Source organism: Megalobrama amblycephala, linkage group LG4 (assembly GCF_018812025.1).
Source record: "Megalobrama amblycephala isolate DHTTF-2021 linkage group LG4, ASM1881202v1, whole genome shotgun sequence".
In the NCBI taxonomy this organism is placed as follows: Eukaryota; Metazoa; Chordata; class Actinopteri; order Cypriniformes; family Xenocyprididae; genus Megalobrama; species Megalobrama amblycephala.
Genome location: NC_063047.1, coordinates 2,479,341 through 2,501,310, shown reverse-complemented (window position 1 = coordinate 2,501,310; position 21,970 = coordinate 2,479,341). Strand labels below are relative to the sequence as shown.

General features: G+C 41.9%; 1 protein-coding gene across 4 annotated transcripts in view; it reads right to left on the bottom strand.

Annotated features, from left to right (window-relative positions):
* The window catches only part of LOC125266277 (cytosolic phospholipase A2 gamma-like), a 36,905-nt gene that overhangs the window by 5,326 nt on the left and 9,609 nt on the right, over positions 1-21,970 (bottom strand). The window contains exons 1-6 of one of the 4 annotated variants that reach the window (XM_048186789.1): positions 10,675-11,325; positions 8,502-8,598; positions 8,189-8,214; positions 7,891-8,002; positions 6,088-6,230; positions 5,781-5,982 (exon numbers count right to left, since the gene is read on the bottom strand). In XM_048186789.1, the coding sequence (XP_048042746.1) occupies positions 5,781-5,982; positions 6,088-6,230; positions 7,891-8,002; positions 8,189-8,214 (483 nt within the window). In that variant the 5' untranslated portion in view covers positions 8,502-8,598; positions 10,675-11,325. Of the gene's footprint in view, positions 1-5,780; positions 5,983-6,087; positions 6,231-7,890; positions 8,003-8,188; positions 8,215-8,501; positions 8,599-10,674; positions 11,326-21,970 lie in introns of those variants that run through there. The other 3 variants (XM_048186790.1, XM_048186792.1, XM_048186788.1) reach the window with 3 other exon arrangements.

Here is a 21,970-nt window from a genome sequence, read left to right as displayed (position 1 = left end):
ACACAGTATTCACAGCTTCATGTTATTGTAGAGACCGGGGACAAATACATTCAATTTCTTCAATCACCAACAAGTTCAACTTAAAACTTGTGCAACAACAGTCCTCTTGACTCAAAGCCTCAAGTATCTTTACATTTATGCAGTGAGAGACTTTATAAAGAGAATTTTACTGAGAAAATTAGTAATTTTCATCATTTCATTCATGCTTGAGATAAAGAAATATGACTGCTGAAGAACAAACGTCATTTTGGAGATTTTACTTTTCATGTCAGTTTTATCTCTGATGTTGGTTCAAACGAGTGAATATGCTTTACACTGTATTTTCAGATATAGTCGATGTAAAGCCAGATTTTATTAACAAATTACTCTTTCTTACTGGTTCTTTTCATTGAGTCAAAAACACACATCGCAACCTGCCTAGCCTGATTCACGAACAAATGACTCTTATGAAACTGTTCTTTTTTTTTTGTTTTTTTGTTTTTTTGTTCTTTGTAGTAAGTCAAAAACACAGACCAATTCATGAACAAATGACTCTTATGAACCGGTTCTTTTTAGTGAGTCAAAACACAGCGCAATCTGTGTAGCCCGATTCAGTGGACGGCTTTTGAATCACTGAGTAAACTGCATGATATCAATAACTTGTTCTCGGTAAAAATGCTACTTTTCCCTGAGTAGGTTTGAGAAATATTTATTTCCGTTTTTTTTTTTTTTTTCTTCATCACACAACCCCTGAAGAACTACGGAGTGCATACTGTTTTTTCAACAAATTCGGCAGGGAAATTGATAAGATACAGTACCTGTGATTAAACTATTATTTTCCACAGCATTTCTCCACATCTATTTTGACCTTTGTAGAATACCGTATTTTCTTGTCAAGAAGATTTTGTTCATGGCGTTAGGTAAGAATCTATTCACAATCATTTTAATTTTTAAATGAAAACTCAATCTTACTTCCGGTGATAGTGACAGGATGCGCTGCTTTAAAACCAAAGTCCCTTTAAGACGTGTAATTTCACTCGGCGGCCATCTTTGAAACGCCTCTCGGGCATTCAAGTGCAACTCCCATCTCTTTGAATGGGAAAACGTCTCGGGTTACGTCTGTAACCCTGGTTCCCTGAATAAGGGAACGAGATGCTGCGTAATCGCTTTGGGAACGCCTCTGCGTGTTTACGTCTTGAAGCACTTGTGCAATCGAACCAATATTGTGACGGGACATCAGAGCGGGTGACGTCATGGACCAGGAAACTATAAAGCACTCCTGAGAACAAAGAACGCCAGCTTCTTATATGGATGAAGCGAGCGCTCACAGGTGCGCAGGGAGTATGGCTAAGCTATGCAGCGTCTCGTTCCCTTATTCAGGGAACCAGGGTTACAGACGTAACCCGAGACGTTCCCTTTCATGGGAACATCGACGCTGCATAATCGCTTTGGGAACGCTATCCCAACTAGGCCATAAAACCAAGTGCCTGTCTGTTATCTTTGTGACGACAGCACTGAGGAACCTGGAGTGGAGCTCACATCGAGGTTGTAAAACTTGAAAGGTATGCTGGGACGACCACCCAGCTGCATCACATATTTCGGAGATGGGAACCCTCGAGATTAAAGCTTTTGAGGCAGCCATACCCCTAGTCGAGTGTGCCCGGACAGCCAAGGGCGACGGCTGCCCGGATGACTCATAAGCAAGAGAAATGGCCTCGACCACCCACTTGCTCATTCTCTGCTTAGATGCCGGGCCTCCCTTCTTAGGAGACCCGTAACAGACAAACAATTGATCTGTTTTTCGCCACAGGGCAGCTCTGTGGACGTAAGCATCTAAAGCCCTTACCGGGCAAAGCATATTTAGTTTTTCCTGATACGGATTCAGAAAAGGTGGAGGACAGAAGGCCTGTAGTACGATAGGTCCTGGGACATTCGTGGGGACCTTGGGTATATACCCAGGTCTAGGATGTAAGAAAGCTTTGACCATTCCAGGTGCAAATTCTAGGCATGACGGAGCAACAGAAAGTGCTTGCAGATCTCCAATTCTCTTGAGAGATGAAATGGCTAGTAGAAATATTGTCTTTAGAGTGAGGAACTTCTCAGGTACTTCCTCTAATGGTTCGAAGGGGGCCGCAGCCAGACCTTCTAATACAATAGCCAAGTCCCAGGACGGGGTTCTCGTATGCACAGCAGGCCTCAGCCTCTGGGTACCACGGAGAAAACGTATAACTAAGGGATTTCTTCCCACAGAAATACCCTCCAAATGAGCATGATAAGCAGATATAGCTGCAATATAAACCTTCAATGTAGAAGGAGTTAAACTATCCGAGAATTTTTCTTGGAGAAATTGCAGTACATGACTGATAGAGGAGTGGACCAGATCCACGTGAAATGCGAACAGCTTCCACTTATATGCATATAGTTTTCTCGTGGATGGAGCTCTGGAGTGGAGTATGGTCTCCACAACCTCGGTTGGGAGACCGGATTCTATGAGCTCGGCCCCCTCAGAGGCCAAGCCCACAGTTTCCATAACTCCGGGCAGGGGTGAAATATCGTGCCGCCTGCTTGGGACAGAAGGTCCTGCCTGATTGGGATCTCCATGGGGGAGCCTTCTAAGAGGGACACTTGATTCGTAAACCATATTCGGGTTGGCCAGAACGGGGCTACCAATATGAGATGGACCCCGTCCCGCCGAACCCTCTCCAGAACTCCGGGGAGCAGAGCAATCGGGGGAAATGCGTACAGACGCAGCCTCGGCCACATCTGTACCATGGCATCCAACCCCAGGGGGGCTGGATGAGTTAGTGAATACCACAGCGGGCAGTGAGACGTCTCTTTCGTGGCAAATAAGTCGACTTCTGCGCGATCGAATTTCTTCCATATCAACTCCACCACCTCAGGGTGGAGTCTCCATTCCCCGGGCCTCGGCCCCTGCCTCGACAGGATGTCTGTCCCCACATTTTGATGCCCCGGGATGTAAGCTGCTCTCAGGGAGAGGAGCTTTCCCTGGGACCACAGGAGGATCTGATGGACTAATCTGTACAGCTGACGAGACCTCAGACCCCCCTGATGGTTGATATAGGAGACCACCGACATGTTGTCTGTGCGGACCAACACGTGGTGGCCCCTCAGGTCTGGGAGGAAGTATTTGAGTGCTCGAAATACCGCCATCATTTCCAGCCGATTTATGTGCCAGGAACGATGATGGTCCTCCCAAAGACCCTGAGCCGAGCGACCACTCATGATCGCCCCCCAGCCTGTGAGAGACGCGTCCGTCATTAGCATTATGCGATGACAAGGAGCTCCCAACACAGGACCCTGGGACAGGAACCAAGGCTTCTTCCACATGGCTATGGCATGAAGGCATCGCCGCGTGACCTTGATCATGCGGAAAGGATTTCCCCTCGGAGAAAACCCCCTGGTCCTGAGCCACCACTGTAAGGGTCTCATGTGCAGCAGGCCAAAAGGTATCACGTTGGACGCAGCTGCCATCAGACCCAGCAGTTTCTGGAACTGTTTTACAGTGAGTGACTGGCCTAACTTCACCCCTTTCACGGTTGAAAGAATGGAATTCACCCGAGCAGGAGACAAACGTGCCTGCATCGTAGTGGAATCCCAAACTACCCCTAAATAGTTGGTAGTCTGAGCTGGTAGAAGCACACTCTTCTTGGCGTTGAGTCTCAACCCTAACCTTCTCATATGTGACAGAAGTATATCTCGATGTTGAACTGCTTGCTGCTCTGATTGAGCTAGAATTTACCAATCGTCGATATGATTAAGCACGCGGATGCCCCGGAGTCTCAGCGGAGCCCTCCGAAGTCCTGTGCCCCTGGCGTCAGGACTTCTTCGAAGCCTTCCTCGCGATAATGACAGTCCGCAGATCTGTTTTACCCTTGGAAGGCTTCAACTGTGTCACCCGTCCCGGTCCCCAAGCTTGTTGCGGGGGAGCACGGGTGGCAACACTTTGTTTTTGCAGCGCTCTATGCACAGAAGAGGAGCTGGTTGATGGCCGAGACTGCTCCCGCTCAGCAGCCTTGGCCAGGAGAGAGCGGCGAGGGAGGAATTTTTGAAATGCTGCCGACTGTTTTTTAGCTTCCTGGAACCTCTCGACGACCGAGGTGACGGAGTCGCCGAAGAGGCCCAGAGAAGAGACTGGCGAGTCAAGCAGCACGGCTTTATCTCTTTCTCTTATATCTGACAGATTCAGCCATAAGTGCCTCTCCGTGGCCCACAGGGCTGCCATAGACCGGCCGATCATTTTTGCCGTCTCCTTGGTGGCACGGAGAGTGAGGTCGGTAGCTTTCCTCAGTTCTTGTATCATCTTAAAACTCGCCTCACCGCTCTCATCAATCTCCCCCAGCAGGTCGGCCTGATACGCTTTCAGTATCGACATTGTGTGTAAACAGGCTGCAGCCTGACCTGCTGAGGCGTAAGCTTTGCCCACCAGCACTGATGTAGTGCGTAGCGGTCTGGTGGGCAGCGTCTGGGATTTTAGGGTCCCATAATCATGTTGTTTCATGCCTATGATGTTTGAGTATATCGATGTTTGTGGATTATATACACTACCAAACAAGCAACACACATCTTGTGTGTATCCCCACCCTTGATGAAACGAGGGCAGGGAGGAACACACTTGACAAACTGTTGCTTGCTTGTCGCCATAATACGTGTCTTTTTCTAATATATATATATATATATATTGGTGCAACAGAAATACTCTTGTCCTCGGACGAAGAGATATTTTGTTTTGCTGCATATGTAACGGACAGACAACACCAAATAAGACACACAATAACACAGAGCGCTTGCTGAAGACACAGAAGCTGGCGTTCTTTGTTCTCAGGAGTGCTTTATAGTTTCCTGGTCCGTGACGTCACCCGCTCTGACGTCCCGTCACACTATTGGTTCGATTGCACGAGTGCTTCAAGACGTAAACACGCAGAGGCGTTCCCAAAGCGATTACGCAGCAAATTCTCCAAAGCTGTTTGCCAAGCTTTCGATTAAATTTCATATTTGAAATCACCAATGAAATCTGACAACAACTGTCTCATCATTTTTTTTTCTAAACGCTTGAATCATGACAAAAAACGGTATTTTCAGGCTGGATCAAGCTAATGCGCATGCGCAGTCTCTTGTGTCTCATTTCGGAGGCGCGCGTCTGACTGTTTCTATAGAAACAGGAGCTTCTAACAGCTGCTGCAGTGACGCGATGACTTTACCAGTCAGCGATTGGCTCTTATTTAAAAGGCGGGACTTATTCCACCATATTGTGCGTTGCACTTTCTCCCATTCAAAACAATATGAGTGACGCGTCTTGTGTTATTCTATAGTCTTTGTTTAAAACAATATGTGTATTGTGAAAGTGCAAATTTGACTCGATTTACTTAATATTATACATATTGTTAATTAATCACATAAGTCTTATTTCAATGGATTCATTATTCATAATATCACGTTAATTTTCTCACCTATCTGTGTATTAGCCTAATTTTGTGTTATATATTCTATATGTAGTAGCCTAGCTAGTCTAGACCTATCCCTATAAGCTCAGTCAGAGATATTTAAAAATCAGTTGATATGCTTAAAAGAAAACGTCTGTTATTTGTTATTACTTTTTGGTCCCTCTAAGGGAATGCAACTATTTTGCATATTAATGGACTCAAATGTCTATGTCAGGGCATAAATCCACAAGAAATATTAATTATCGCTTGCTTTGGTGTTGTCACTCCTCATAGTCTTCATGCCATGCTATAAATAATTTTCTAGATCTGTCCCGGGTCAGGAATAGGCTATTTACAGACCTCTTTCACATATGACGTGATGACCATCACTGCCCAGAAGTCAGTCAAACTGAAGTAGTCTTTCCTGGAGTAATATTTCTTCAGTTTGTCAAATGCTTCTTTCCAGCTGACTTCAGGACCGCTGAGTCTCTGGATGATCTTGTCTTTCACAGTCTCTAGTTTGGTGGACCAGTCTGGTTCCTGATATAAGGAGGCCATACACCTTCAGAGGAACAACATATGCTGTCAATTTTGGCATTCAACCCATCTGTGTGTATGTGTGTGTGTGTGTGTGCGTGTGTGTGTGAGTGTGTCTCAGGGTTTGTACCAGGTGGATCCAGAGACTCCGCTCAGATAAAGGATGGAGTCCAGAAGACCTGTTTTCTGGAGCTGAACCAGGGATCCCAGCAATCCCACCATGGCTCGTTGTCCTCCTCCAGAACCCAGTAAGGCAATGTTTGGCACCTCATTCTGAAACACACACACACACACACCATTCAAAGCATTAGATTATCCACCTTATTTTTAAAGCAAGAGCCCAGCTAACAGGAAACATTCTCAGAACTTTAGCGAACGTTCTGGCAAGGTTCTCTGAAAGTTATGAACAAACATTCCTCAATAACGTTAATAGAATGTTCGTTCGATGTTGTCTGGTCTTTATGTTCTCAAAACGTTAGCATAAAAAGGTTATTTGTACATTGTTCATGGAGCGTTATTTATTTTCTAAAATGTTTCGTTAGATGTTCGACTAACATTTTTAAATGTTACTTGTTTCAGTATGTTCGGAGATTGTTCAAAAGTAACGTTTCAATAATGTTTGCATAACCAAGATAAAATGTTTTTGAAACATTAAAAAAAAAAAAAAAAAACAGGGCGTTTTAAACATTTAACATAACATCATCATAACAATGTTAGCAAAACTTTCTTAGAACATATTTTTGTTTGCTGGGAGTTGTCAATGAGTGTAGTAGACCAAAGATTTTTTGCACCTGAGATTTCCACAGATTATTATTTTTTTATTATTTTTTTAATATTTAGACCAATTTTATTATTGATTGCAATCAGGATGTGAAGAGAGTTTCAACCAGTATAACAAAAAGTGTTTATGAAAAACATTGCCTTCCCTACCCTATGAATTTTATTTTTTATTTTTTTGCAATCACATGAAATGTACTACTTTTTAATTTTTGCATTAAGAAGCGAAAAGAAAATAACTGTGTTTAAAAAATGAACTTAACCATTTTTATAAAGAAATTTACAGTGTTTTTCTGTAGGGTAATAGAAAATGTGTAACGGTCAGGAATTTGTTGACATAGCATTGAAGTGTATTTAAAAACTTTGTACGTTTCATTGTTATCTGAATGTGTGAAAGTGACGATGAACTAACATCACCTTGTAATCAATGCTATTAAAGGATTAGTTCACTTTCAAATGAAAATTACCCCAAGATTTACTCACCCTCAAGCCATCTTAGGTGTATGTGACTTTCTGATGAACACAATCTGAGTTATATTAATAAATATGACGCATCCAAGCTTTATAATGGCAGTGAACAGGGTTCACGAGTATGAGCTGAAGAAAGTGTCTCCATCCACATCCATCCATCATAAACGTACTCCACAAGGCTCCAGTGGGTTAATAAAGGACTTCTGAAGTGAAGCGATGCTTTTGTGTAAAAAAAATAAATCCATATTTTACAAGTTATGAAATAAAATAACTAGCTTCCGCCAGACCGCCTTCCGTATTCAATTTACGAAGAAGGTCTTTATTAACCCCCCGGAGCCGTGTGGATTACATATTTATGATGGATGGATGTGGATGGAGACACTTTCTTAAGTCATACTCATTGGTATTGTTCACTGCCATTATAAAGCTCTGATGTGTCAGGATATTTATTAAAATATCTGTGATTGTGTTCATCAGAAAGAAGAAAGTCATATACTCCTAGGATGGCTTGAAGGTGAGTAAATCTTGGAGTAATTTTCATTTGAAAGTGAACTAATCCTTTAATGTTGATGCATCATTGTTGACTAAGAAGTGTTTCAGCGGTTGCTTGCTAAGAATGGCATAGTTTAAGAAACTGATGTGACATGATGTTCATCTCTATGAAATATAAAATAAGAAGCTTTACCTGACTGCAGTCTATCTGAAGCTTCTTCAGGCTTTGTAGAACAGATTTTCTCCTTCCGTCTATAAACTCTGCTTCATTCTTATTCAGAGAGGGTTCGATTCGCACCTCACCGCTGCAGGACAGACAGAACAGTCCTGAATTTAACTTATTTGATATTTAGATATTGAATATTCTAGATTTCAATGCAATTAAGTCTGCCGTTTATTTTGAACAGTTATTCTCAGTTAGACTTTAATTGTGTAAGTAAGAGTACAAAACTTATTTTAATGCTTCCATGAATCTGAGCAGGATTACATACCTTTCCTGGGGTTTGGATGCACTCATCTATAAAACAATAGAGTCCACATGCAAGTCAGTTTCTTATATATATATATATATATATATATATATATATATATATATATATATGTTTCAGACTTCATGCAAATTTACAAATTTACATCCTTATAGTTTTTATTCTAATAGAGTCAGATAAATAAAATGTAAAAAATGTAAGGATCAAAATAGCATGTTTGTTCCAAACATACAGTTATTTATAGTATATTTAAAGAACATTACACTGATTTTGATGTATAGAAAATTACTTTAAGCTAAAAAAATTATATACTTACTATTCCTGTAAATCCTGAATCTTCACCAGCAACACCACAGCAGATTTTATCTTGACATCCAGACAGAAGATGCTCTTTATATGGCTCTGAAACTACACTGCAAGTCCAGACATAATCATGACGGTGAGGTTATGCATCATAAATCATTCACAGGGACCAGGAAAATTTTGACTTCCTTGTAAATAATCATGCAACCTCTCCTCTCCTCGTTGTGTGATATTTCATTCATGTTTGTTTCTTTAACACACATTAACATTATCATTTAGGGATATTCTAGAAAGTAATTCATTGAAGTAAGTCAGTATAATGATCCATATATACAGGCAAGCAGATGTATAAAACCATTATAAAGAACATGCTGCTTAATGCATTAAGACAGTGATTTTGGAGGACCAAATTCTATTCCACAAAAGGTTCTTTTAGATTTTTAAAAAGTTCTTTACACAGAGAGAGAGAAAAAAAAAAAAAGTTATTTTAAGAACAGTTCAAAAACATCCTTTTGGAACCTTTATTTTTAAGAGTATAATGTAAAAATATCGTTTTCTATGTCATTGTCTTAGCAGTGGATAGTGTTTTTGACATGAGAAATTTGTTTTGGCTGTATGTTGTTTTAGAACATTATGTTAAGCATTTGAGATCCAAAACCAGTTTGATCTGGTCTGGCTGGTTTTAGGAGGACACGTCGTTAAAGACGTCCTCTTTTAAACACAAAACCACTTTCAGTGTGATTTATTTTCACTGATTGTTGTTAAATATCTTCATCCTCCATTTCAGGAGCTTCAAACAGAAAATAAAAAATAACTGACACAGCTACTAAAAAATGCATTGCTCATGAGAGAGATAAAATCACTGTAATAGCAGTCTGGGATTATAAGAAATACAGTTCACAGGTTACATCTCCTTTGGATCTGATCATTAGCACTGACGGATTAATTAAAAGTTGTCTTATAGATGTCAAACACTGTGATCACTGTCCATATTGTAGACATGATGAAAAAAATTAATAGGCCTTTATCATTTACACAAAGAATTTTTAGCTTAACCCCTAAGGACATTTTTGTCTTTTTCTTTCATTCATTCATTCATTCATTCATTCATTCATTCATTCATTCATTTTTAATCATTTGCCTGTGTTAATGCCGACTGCATACATTTTGTCTCAGGTGTGTATTTTTATTGGGATTTTACTATTTCACCTCAATTTCTTTTAATAAATATATTTTACTCTATTAACACAAAATAGTTACACTCAGGACCTTAAGGACAAAAATGTCCCCTTTGAAACCCATGCAACTTTTAATTCCAGGGCCATTTAACTATAAAATGATGCAATCTTTGTTAGTAGGCTTTCATTCTGTTGGCTTCAAAATTAAAAACTTTACTTTTTAAAATATAAAACATTTTGGTACTGCGCTCAAACAAAATCTTACTGAAAGCTCATTTTTTGAGATACAACCTTAAATTTGGAAAACAACTTTATGGCTTTGATTTTCTAGCAGTTTTAGAGTTTCATAAAATATATATTTTTATATAAAATATTGTTCATAAATAATTTTCATAAACTTAAACCTCTATAACTTTTTACTTATTTTACTTTTTAAACTTTTTTTAATTCAACAATCTGACAAAGGTCTTCTTTAGAATTAGACCAAACATCACACACATGCATCGTGCTGCTCACGTTACGCCCTCATGTTTCCTCTGTGAGATTTTTTACTCGTATGAGGAAACTCTCGCAATCTCACCTGACCTGAGAACGTTTACTCGCATAGAGGAACTCTCGTGATATCGTCTGAGAAAGTGAATGCAATTGATCTCAGACTAACAGATCACCGTCTATTCAGACTTCTTTGTAATAAACACGACAAAATAAAACAATGAATTAATTGACTATTTCCCCATCCAATTTTCATCTCTTTCAACCACAAATGATGTTAAAACAAAATTACTTTGTATATTAAATAGAATATTGAAACAAAATGAAATATGGCTTTGTATATTAAACAGAACTATGACCGTATTAACTTTGTCTCAGTGTTAATGTCTGCTGGATAGATACCCGTTACACTCACGTTGTTAGTCGGTGTGACTTTTTATAGTACACCTTTTAACCCTAGGATTATTCAGCTAGGGTAAGGTTGGTCAAATCTAGCCTAAACCATAAAGTACTCACCCGCAGGTTGAAGGCCTTCAGGGATGACGTAGTCTTGTGGTTGTTCTTTATTGAGGCTCAGTTTGTAGTTATAAGTAAAGTCTCATGGAAGGCAATCGTAACAAAATACTTTTATTGATTACAATACAAAGCAGTTGATGCAAAATAAAACAAAATAAAACTTAAATCAGCGTAAGCTAAAAAGCTCTATAAGCTTTTATCCAGCAATATTGGAGATGCTGGTTAGGGCATCAGGTGTCGTTCAACGCTTAATGCAGGCAGCATCTAAGGAGGCCTTTTACTCCTCAGACTTTTATACTACTTTTTGAAAAATTGCAAATTCATCAATTGATCAACGCCTTGTATAATCTAATCTTTCAGTTATAGGCGTATCAGTCTCTGTATCTCTTGCTTACTAAGCCTGATGTCCTTCCTCTTGGCTTACACTGTTGTCTTCTTCTAGCACTCTTCCTTTTCTTCACTGAAATCTTCATCTGGATCACCTCCGCCTGAGGTTGCAACATGCTCTCTTCATCCTTATTGTTAAACTTTGTGGTTGGTTGCAAACATCAAACTCAAAAACCTAACTTTCACAACTGTTGCTTAGTCATCTTATCTTATAACAAACAAAGGAAGTATTGCAGTTACTTAATTTCATAATCATTCAAGCATTCAAGCATATATGGCCTTAACTTAAAAGCAAAAAAGCAAGCAAATAACATCACTGAAATGGGTAAATAGCAATATCAATCTCAATATCCAAAACAACGTGTACAGCATCAGCCAATACTGAGCCGGTGTTCTGATATAGACTACGTCAACAGCACAGGAGACTGACAGGGAACAGAAGAAATTACTGAATAAAGTCATCAGATGGACTATTTCAACAATGTCTTTACTAGGCCTTGAAATTTGTTATGACATTGCTGTCTATAGGGAGGTCAGAAACCTCTCGGATTTCATCAAAAATATCTTAATTTGTGTTCCAAAGATGAACGAAGGTCTTACGGGTTTGGAACGACATGACAGTGAGTAATTAATGACATAAATTTCATTTTTGGGTGAACTAACGCATTCAGTGGCTCAAAGGGCACTCTCTGTAAGGCATTAAGCACCACTGAGAGGTTCCAAGAGGGGATGAGGCATAACCAAGGAGAATTTAGCCTCCTGGTGCCTTTCAGGAACCTGATGATCAGGTCGAGCTTTCCCACAGACCCACCGTCTATTGCATTGTGATGTGTTGCAATAGCGGCAACATACACTTTCAAAGTGGGAGAAAACAGCCTTTGCTCCAACCTTTTCTGAAGAAAGGAAAGCACAGAACTGATCGGGCATTTCCGGGGTCTTCCCGGCGGGAAGAACACCAATCAGTCGACAGACTAATAACTTGATTATAAATCACTCAAAAGATATACATTGAAGTGTTGAAGAAACACCTGTAAACTCATTCACATAGCCACAAATAATAGTGCATATATAAAATATTAATACATATAATATTCATTTTCTATATAATGATTTTATTTGCTTGTACACTCTTATTGATATTTTACATGTACAGACGTGTACAAAATTGTTGGTACCCTTGATAAATATGATCAAAGATGACTGTAAAAATAAATCTGCATTGTTTATCTTTTTGATCTTTAATTCATAAAATTAGCAAAAATATAACCTTTGAAGGGAAAGAATTGAAAGTGGGGGGAAAAAATCACATTATAAAATAAATGTTTTTCTCCAATACACACTGGCCACAATTATTGGCACCTGGGTGACTAGCATGAAATTATCCAGCCATGACTTCCTGTTCCACAGAATAAACTTGAGGAATCACAAAAGCCACATTCCCGTAATCATTCACAACAATGAGTAAAACCAAAGAATATAGTCATATGGCCAACGTGTTTTAGAGAAAAACATTTATTTCATAATGTGATTTTTTTTACAGTCACCTTTGATCATATTTATCAAGGGTACCAACAATTTTGGTGTGATTTTGTTTGGTTCTGCTGTAAGACTGTGATGCCACTATTTCTTCCGTTACGGTTAGAGTTCTCTTTCAATGGGTGTGACATTGAGATTGTGAAATAAAAGCATTACATTCTGGGAAATCTGATAACAGATCTTACCAGGCTAGTTACAGAATAGTTTACTAAAATTCTCTACTTGAAATAAATAATACACATTAACTTTAACCTTGTTTTATTTCAGCTAGTTGCAACGTGGCAACATTTCTCATTTTCCTTTAGTTACCTTTATGTACTTAAATAACAATCTAAAACTGAAATAAAAATGAACAAAAGATATACCATAACTAACAAAAATGATAAAAACACACAACACAAAAAGAAAATTAAAATGGAAAACAAAAATAAATTCAATGATTATGTCAGTGATATTAAAATAACACAGTGTAACACATTTTGTTTCAACATCTGTAACATCCTGTCACAGTTCCCTCGTCTCCCGAACTCCATTTCCCATGATCCTCCTGTTTCCACACCTGCACTCACTTCCTCGTCATCTCCCCATCATCTCATCACCTGCACCTGGACTTCATCATCTGGACTCACTCCCTTCACTCCTTGTCTGTTCTTAATGTTAGCCTCTGTGTGTTTGGATGTTGTTTTCTCTCCTTTGTTATAACAAATACCTTTTTATTTGTGTATTTCCGTGAACGCCTCATCTCTACAACACCACACTGTAACACATCCAGCCTTTGATATTCCCGTATTTATCTGCTGCAATTTAAAATCCCAAAATGTTTGTGTAAAATGTGTTTATACAGTAAGATTTTACAGCAAGGTCTCATTAATTAATGTTGGTTAATGCATTAAATAACAATGAGCAATACATGTCGTCTTTGTTAACATCAGTTAATAAACTGTTTAATGTTAGTTCAGGTGCATTAAATAATATTGACAGATGCAGCTTTTGATAATGCAGTAGTAAATGTTGAGATTTAGAGTAAATAAGAATAATAAATGCTTTAGAAGCAGTGACCATCATGTTAACTAATGCAGTTAATGTTACAGTTTTTCCACAGTTGCTAAAATGCTAAACCGCATTATCTGAACCAAATTTTAAATACCTTAAACCAATTTGTTGAATAAATTACTCGTTCTGTAAAACCTTAAACAAATTCAAGCACTTAGACACAATTTGTAAAACATTCTCACTCACTAAAACATTTTACATTGTGATGCAATATGTCCTGAGGCTGGACCCAACACATAAGTGGCAGATCAGTGGACTTGCTACTTGGGTAAAGTTGGTTTTATATTCGCACATTCGGACTTCTGTTAAATTTAGTCTTTCCAATAAATGTGCAATAAATTAATGTTTGCGAATTTTAAGCAGCGACATGATGTTGACAACCAACGATTGTCAACTTACAACATTTTTCACAGTCGATCAAAATAGGCAAGTATTGTTTTAATGGCATATTTACTTGTGAATGTCCACTGAATGTCCAATGTAGTGTGATTAACAAGGCTATTGAATACGGATGTCTGAATGTGCGAATATAAAACCAACTTTACCGAAGTGGACTTGCTGCAGTTGAATATCTAAGTAAGAGACATCCTCTGTCACAGATGAAACCTAAAATACGCAAGATAATTTAATAATACTCAGTTATATATTTCTGTCCAAACAGTGAAGATTGAGCTCTGGCTCCCTCTTGTTTAACTTGTATCCTATTACACCTGAGCAGCTTCCATAATTTGCAATTAATACTCTTAATGTTTATTGATAGTTCCAGTGCTTGATCCTCTACATATTCCTGTATTTTCTAATGTACTCAATATTATTTAAGTCTATTTAGTCTGTGTCAGAAATTTCTATTTGGATATTATTACATTTCTTGAACTTTGTGAAATTAATAAGACCATTTCAAACATTAATTTCAATAATATTATATAACAAAGGTAATATATAATATGGATTTTGTCGTGCCATTGCCTGGAGCCATTTAGCCTTAGTGACCGCACGGATCTCCTCCACCAGTTTCACTCTGATGTTTTTTCCAGCGACCGTCATGAGATCAGTGATCATATATATTACCTTATATAATATATAGGGTATGTGATAAGGAGATATACGGCATATACCTGCATATCACATAGAATACACCACTGGGGTAGTTAGTGACGTCACACACACCAGCGATTTCAAACCACGTTTTTTCAGTTCAGATTTAAGGAGAAAATATTCAGCAATGGTGTTGACTGATGAATTTTCACATGATTTGTCTTAAAGCATATTAAAAACACCACATAGACATATAAACAACATTAAAAACTTGATTGTTAGCACAGGGGGACTGATTCAATTTGATTATTTCACAAATGGGCTGGTTTATACTGATTCTAAGGAATCAAATAGATGCTTTTTTGAAAATATGATTTCTAAACTAAAATCAAATAGATGCATCTAGTTAATAAACCATGCCATTCATTCATTCATTCATTCATTCATTCATTCATTCATTCATTTTTTTAGTGTATTTAACTCTGTTAAGGGCATGGAAGAAATTTCTGGGTAATTAAATTATTACACTGCTTATAAGGAAACCAAAACCTAACCCCTGTGGAATTAATAAAAACCTATTTTAAATACTGTATGTCCAAAATACTATAGGGAAAGTAAAAATTATGAAACTCTGAATTGACCAGTCAGCATTCAGGACCATAACTCTTATAATCATAAAATGGAAACCTCTGATAATCTAATGTCATTTTGCAGAAAAAAAGCTGACAGAAAAATAAATTAAACTGTTGTAAAATGACTGATATGCAGTGTTGGAGAAAGTTACTTCAGAAAGTATTGCATTACCCCCATTGTAGTACATCAGTGTCACGATCACTAGTGTGAGTGCCCTATCAGCCACTAGAGGGCACTCCATCCTGGACTCTTGTTTTCACCCCTTGGACTTCATTACCCATAACGCACTGCCGGACTCATTATCTCATGATCACTTCATTACACACAGCTGTCTTGTATTATGTTATCAGTGTCTGTCTATTTATACCCTGTTGGTTTCTGTTCTAGTCATGGAGTTTTCAGTTCACATTTCCCGGTCTGTGTTGTTTCTTGTTCCCTGTTTTTGTGCCTGTTTTTGTATGGACTGCTATTCTGGATTTTGACCCTGGCCTGTTTATGGATTCACGATATTGGATTACCCATTAAACTTACCTGCATTTGGATCTGTCTCTTGTCTCCGTGTTTGCAACCGTGACAGAAAACTCCATCACCTAAGGATCCAGCAGGATGGGAATCTTTATCACTCCTCCAACCACTGTGGAGGAACGGATGGCTCGCCTGGAGAACCTAACCACCCTGAGGCAACAGGGCAGAGAGGTGGGTGGTTTGGCACAATTGTTTTGGACCCTGGCAGTAGGGCTGGGATATAGTGATATCGCTCTGAAGGAAATTTTTAATAGATGCCTGGATGACCCTCTGCCTCATTGGGAGTTGGAGGGTCTTCAGATCCTGGATTTCTGGAGCTTCATTAAATATCTTGGATTTAGAAGCCAGTGGGCTATACCTGGTCACCCTGTACCCTACCGTAGAGACTTTCCAGTCGCCACAGAGGAGATGGGCACTGAACCTCTGCTTCACCCCGGTAAAAGGAGGAGGAGAAGGAGGAAGGCTTCCTTCATCCTTCAAGGTTTGGAGTCCACTCCAGAGCCCGCTCCAGCCGGTGAGTCCACTCCAGAGTCCGCTCCAGCCAGTGAGTCCGCTCCAGCCAGTGAGTCCACTCCAGTCAGTGAGTCCACTCCAGAGCCTGCTCCAGCCAGTGAGTCCGCTCCAGTCAGTGAGTCCACTCCAGAGTCCGCTCCAGCCAGTGAGTCCACTCCAGAGTCCGCTCCAGCCAGTGAGTCCACTCCAGAGTCCGCTCCAGCCAGTGAGTCCACTCCAGAGCCTGCTCCAGCCAGTGAGCCCGCTCCAGCCAGTGAGTCCACTCCAGAGCCCGCTCCAGCCAGTGAGTCCACTCCAGAGCCCGCTCCAGCCAGTGAGTCCACTCCAGAGCCCGCTCCAGCCAGTGAGTCCACTCCAGCATTGCACGCTTCTTCGGTCAGTCCTGCCATGGCCCAGAAGGCTGTTTTTACCTTCTACTCCTTGATTGTCCTACGTGCCTGGAGGATGTATTCAGGGTCTGTCAACTATAGTCCAGTCTGCCAGCCCGAGCCCTCTGCCGTCCCAGAGCAGTCACAGCCTGAGCATGCTGCCGTCCCAGAGCAGACCCAGCCTGAGTATGCTGCCGTCCCAGAGCAGTCACAGCCTGAGCCCACTGCAATCCCAGAGCAGTCCCAGCCTGAGCCCGCTGCCGTCCCAGAGCAGACCCAGCCTGAGTATGCTGCCGTCCCAGAGCAGTCACAGCCTGAGCCCACCGCAATCCCAGAGCAGTCCCAGCCTGAGCCCGCTGCCGTCCCAGAGCAGCCCCAGCCTGAGCCCGCTGCCGTCCCAGAGCAGCCCCAGCCTGAGCCCGCTGCCGTCCCAGAGCAGCCCCAGCCTGAGCCCGCTGCCGTCCCAGAGCAGCCCCAGCCTGAGCCCGCTGCCGTCCCAGAGCAGCCCCAGCCTGAGCCCGCTGCCGTCCCAGAGCAGCCCCAGCCTGAGCCCGCTGCCGTCCCAGAGCAGCCCCAGCCTGAGCCCGCTGCCGTCCCAGAGCAGCCCCAGCCTGAGCCCGCTGCCGTCCCAGAGCAGTCACAGCCTGAGCACGCTGCCGTCCCAGAGCAGTCACAGCCTGAGCACGCTGCCGTCCCAGAGCAGCCCCAGCCTGAGCCCGCTGCCATCACCGAGCTGTCCGCTCTCCCTGATATGGCCGTGAAGCACCCTTGGCCAGCCCTGCTGCCGCCGCCATCCAAGCCTTCTGCCCTGCTGCCACTGCCCAGGCCATTTGAACCATCGAAATCTGCCTGGTCAGTTCCCCCAGCGCCACCCTGGCAGTCGGCCAGGACCCCAGGCCTGCTGGCACCTGCCTGGTCAGTCCCCCCAGCGCCACCCTGGCTGTCGGCCAGGACCCCAGGCCTGTTGACACCCGACTGGTCAGTTCCTCCAGCACCACCTTGGCAACTAGCCAGAACCCTGACCCCACTTGAGTCTCCATGGACTGTTCCCCCGGCTCCCCCCTGGCCTTCTGTGGGAGACTCTGGACCTGGCCCGCCATCCCTCCCCCTGAGCCTCCTCCTGTCCACCTCCCTCCTGAGTTTTTTTGTTTTGTTTTTTTGTTTTTTGTCTGATGGAGCGTCTGGTAGCCGCTCCTTTGAGGGGGGGTAATGTCACGATCACTAGTGTGAGTGCCCTATCAGCCACTAGAGGGCACTCCATCCTGGACTCTTGTTTTCACCCCTTGGACTTCATTACCCATAACGCACTGCCGGACTCATTATCTCATGATCACTTCATTACACACAGCTGTCTTGTATTATGTTATCAGTGTCTGTCTATTTATACCCTGTTGGTTTCTGTTCTAGTCATGGAGTTTTCAGTTCACATTTCCCGGTCTGTGTTGTTTCTTGTTCCCTGTTTTTGTGCCTGTTTTTGTATGGACTGCTATTCTGGATTTTGACCCTGGCCTGTTTATGGATTCACGATATTGGATTACCCATTAAACTTACCTGCATTTGGATCTGTCTCTTGTCTCCGTGTTTGCAACCGTGACAATCAGTATGCGTGACATCACTGTAAGTGTAGGTGGTTACGAGGTTTCTCTATCTAGCGGTCCCGCCCCCTGGAGGTGGTCGGTGGATGTTGGATGTGTAGCTGCCGTGTTATGTAGGAGACGTGATCTGTGTTCAATAAAGCCACAGACTACGACAGTTTATTCATGTCATACAAGTCAACATGGTGTCAGAAGTAGACAACTGCACGAGAAAGTGAGTTTTGTCTTCGCTGGAAATATAACATGCATGTCACTCGACTCGTGACTAACTAGCCGCTAAGCTACGTAAACAATTACATTGCACGCGCCAGCCATGGCGGGAATTCCGAAGACCGGATCCTCTCGTTTTTGACGAAAATATTGCAGAGAACTGGCGTTTATTTGAACAAGAGTTTGATATCTTCATTGCTGCAGCTCACGGGGACAAACCACCTCGAACACAAGCTTTCATTCTCCTCAACCTCGCGGGTTCCGAAGCCATCGAACGTGAACGGTCCTTTGTTTACGCACAAGAGGTGAGAGCTCCCGGTGAAAATGACAGTGTTATTATTACGCCGGCTGAGTCAAGGGAAGACCCAGACTGCTTAAAAGAAAGTTCCGTGAGATTTGCGCTCCCCATATCAACATCACAATGGAACGACACAAGTTCAACATGAGATCGCAGAAGCCCGGTGAGACCTTTGAATCCTATATTAGCGATTTAAAGCTAAAAGCAAAAAGCTGCAAATTCGGTGCGTTACAAAACGTGTTAATTCGTGATCGACTGGTTTGTGGAATACACAATGACATTCTGAGAAAGTCACTGCTGCGTGATCCAGAACTCACTTTGACTAAAGCTATATCGGCATGCCAGATCTATGAGCAAACTGAACAACACACTAAAGACCTAGCAACACTCCAAACAACAACCGCTACGGTCAATGCTGTACACCAAGCATTTACAGGAAAGTACAGAAATTACAAAACAAAATGCAAACCAGACAGCAAAGCACCACCAACCATAAAGAACTGTAACAACTGTGGTTAGTGACCATCCAGCCAAAAGAGATAAGTGTCCTGCATTTGGTCAACAATGCAATGGCTGCAAGAAGTGGAACCATTTTAAGAAATGCTGCAGGTCCACTCAAACAAATCAAACAAGGCGACGCTACAGCAAAACCGTCCACAATGTTGAACCACACCAGACAAACAGTGATGAAAGTGAATCGTTCTTTATTGACGGAGTAAATGCAGAGTCTGTTGATTCCATGACTAACCCAACACAAAAGAGTGAACTGTACAGCACTGTACACGTACATGGTAAGCCAGTGGAACTGAAAGTGGACACTGGAGCCAAGTGTAATGTGATGGATTTAGACATGTTCCAACACCTGCGAAAAGGGGAAGATCTTAATGTGTCAAACACAACAAAGCTTGTAGCATATGGAGGCAATGAACTACACACACTTGGAACAGTCACACTACCATGCAGTCTAGTCAGCCAGACTTACAACCTGCTGTTTTATGTCATCAAAAGCTCTGCACAGCCACTACTGGGTTTACCTGACTGCCTACACATGAAACTTCTGACTCTCAACAAAGAAGTCCACCAGCTGAACACATTAAGTCATGATGAATTTACAGACAGAATTCTCACCAAATATGCTGACCTTTTCAAAGACGAGGTGGGTAAACTACCTGTCACATGTTCCATGAAAATCGACTCCACTATTCCGCCTGTCATCCGACCAGCAAGGCGCATTCCAGTTGCTATGCAAGACAAGGTTAAAACGGAGCTCCAGCGAATGACTGATCTTGGAGTCATTACACCCATTTCTGAACCGACTGAGTGGGTGTCTTCCATGGTCGCTGCTCATAAAAAAGACTCTAACAACATCCGGATTTGTATAGACCATAGAGACTTAAACACAGCTATACAATGACCTCACCACCCAATGAGAACGGTTGAGGAAGTTGCGGCCCAAATTTCGAATTCCACCATCTTTTCTGTGCTAGATGCGAAAAATTCCTTTTGGCAAATCTCCCTAGACCATAAATCATCACTACTTACAACATTCAGCACCCCTTTTGGCCGATACAGGTTCCTGAAAATGCCTTTTGGCATAAACTCGGCTAGTGAAGTTTTTCAACGCTCAATGGAACAAATTTTTGCTGGATACCCTTGTGCTGTAATAGTAGATGATATATTGGTTGGTGGACACACAGAAAAGGAGCACGACGACAACCTAGAAAAAGTGCTCGAGCGGGCCAGACAGGTAAATCTCAGGCTAAATCCATTGAAATGCAAATTCAGACTGAAGGAGGTCAGCTATGTGGGCCATGTCTTCAGCAGTGACGGCCTACATGCTAATCCATCAAAGACTAAGGCTATCAGTGAAATGCCAGAGCCCACAAACGCCACTGCTCTTCAGAGATTTCTCGGCATGGTCAACTATATGGGCAAGTTCATCCCTAACCTCAGTGATATATTTGCTCCACTCCGCCAGCTAACACACAAAGACACGGTATGGTGTTGGCTACAACAGCATCAGGATGCATTCAATGCCTTAAAAAAGTGCCTGACATGCCCCCCTGTCCTGTCGTACTACGACGTTGACAAGCCCGTCACCTTAACATGTGACTCCTCACAGTTCGGTTTAGGAGCAGCATGCCTGCAGGACAGTAAGCCCATCGCTTATGCTTCACGAGTTCTCACACAAACCGAAATGCGCTATGCGCAAATAGAAAAAGAGCTCCTTGCCGTAGTTTTTGCTTGCACCAAATTCAACGATTACATCTATGGCAAACCAGTGACCGTTGAAACAGACCACCAGCCTTTGGTGACAATCATCAAACGTCCAATACACAGCACTCCTGCCCGATCCAACGAATGTTGCTTCAGCTCCAACGCTATAACATCACCCTAGTCTACAAAAAAGGAAAACACATGTACATTGCGGACACATTGTCACGGGCCCCGCAAGCATCCATACAGCAACAGTTCAAGGAGGAGAACACCTTTGAGGTAATGAACATCTGCAACATCTCACCATCACGCATGGATGAACTTAAACACCACACAGCAGACGACCCCACTCTACAAATGCTTGTGAACACAATCAGACAAGGTTGGCCAGCTAAACTGCATAGTGTTCCTCCAACAATGAGGTCGTTTTACCCATACAGACATGAACTGGTCACAAACGATGGAATTGTGTGGAAAGGCCTCAAAGTTGTCATCCCAAAAAAACTTCAGCTGGAATACATACATCTTGTACCACATGCAACAGCACCAAACCCCACCAGCAAAAAGAACCCCTTCAGCTGCATACAGTTCCAAGCCTACCATGGTCAACAGTAGCAGCTGACATCTTTGAGTGAAACAGTCATCAATACTTGGTGCTTGTCGACTCTTATTCTGGCTGGTACGAGATCGATCAGCTTCACAATGTGACCTCGGCGAGTGTCATACAGAAGCTAAAAAAAACACTTCTGTTCATGGGTCACCGCAAACCCTCCTCACAGACAATGGGAGAGTTTGTGAGCAATGAGTTCAAAGATTTCACTACGGCCTGGGACTTCGTTCACAAAACCAGTAGTCCAAATTATCCTCAATCTAATGGCCTAGCGGAGCGCGCGGTTCGCAGTGCTAAGCAGCTCATGGAAAAATCT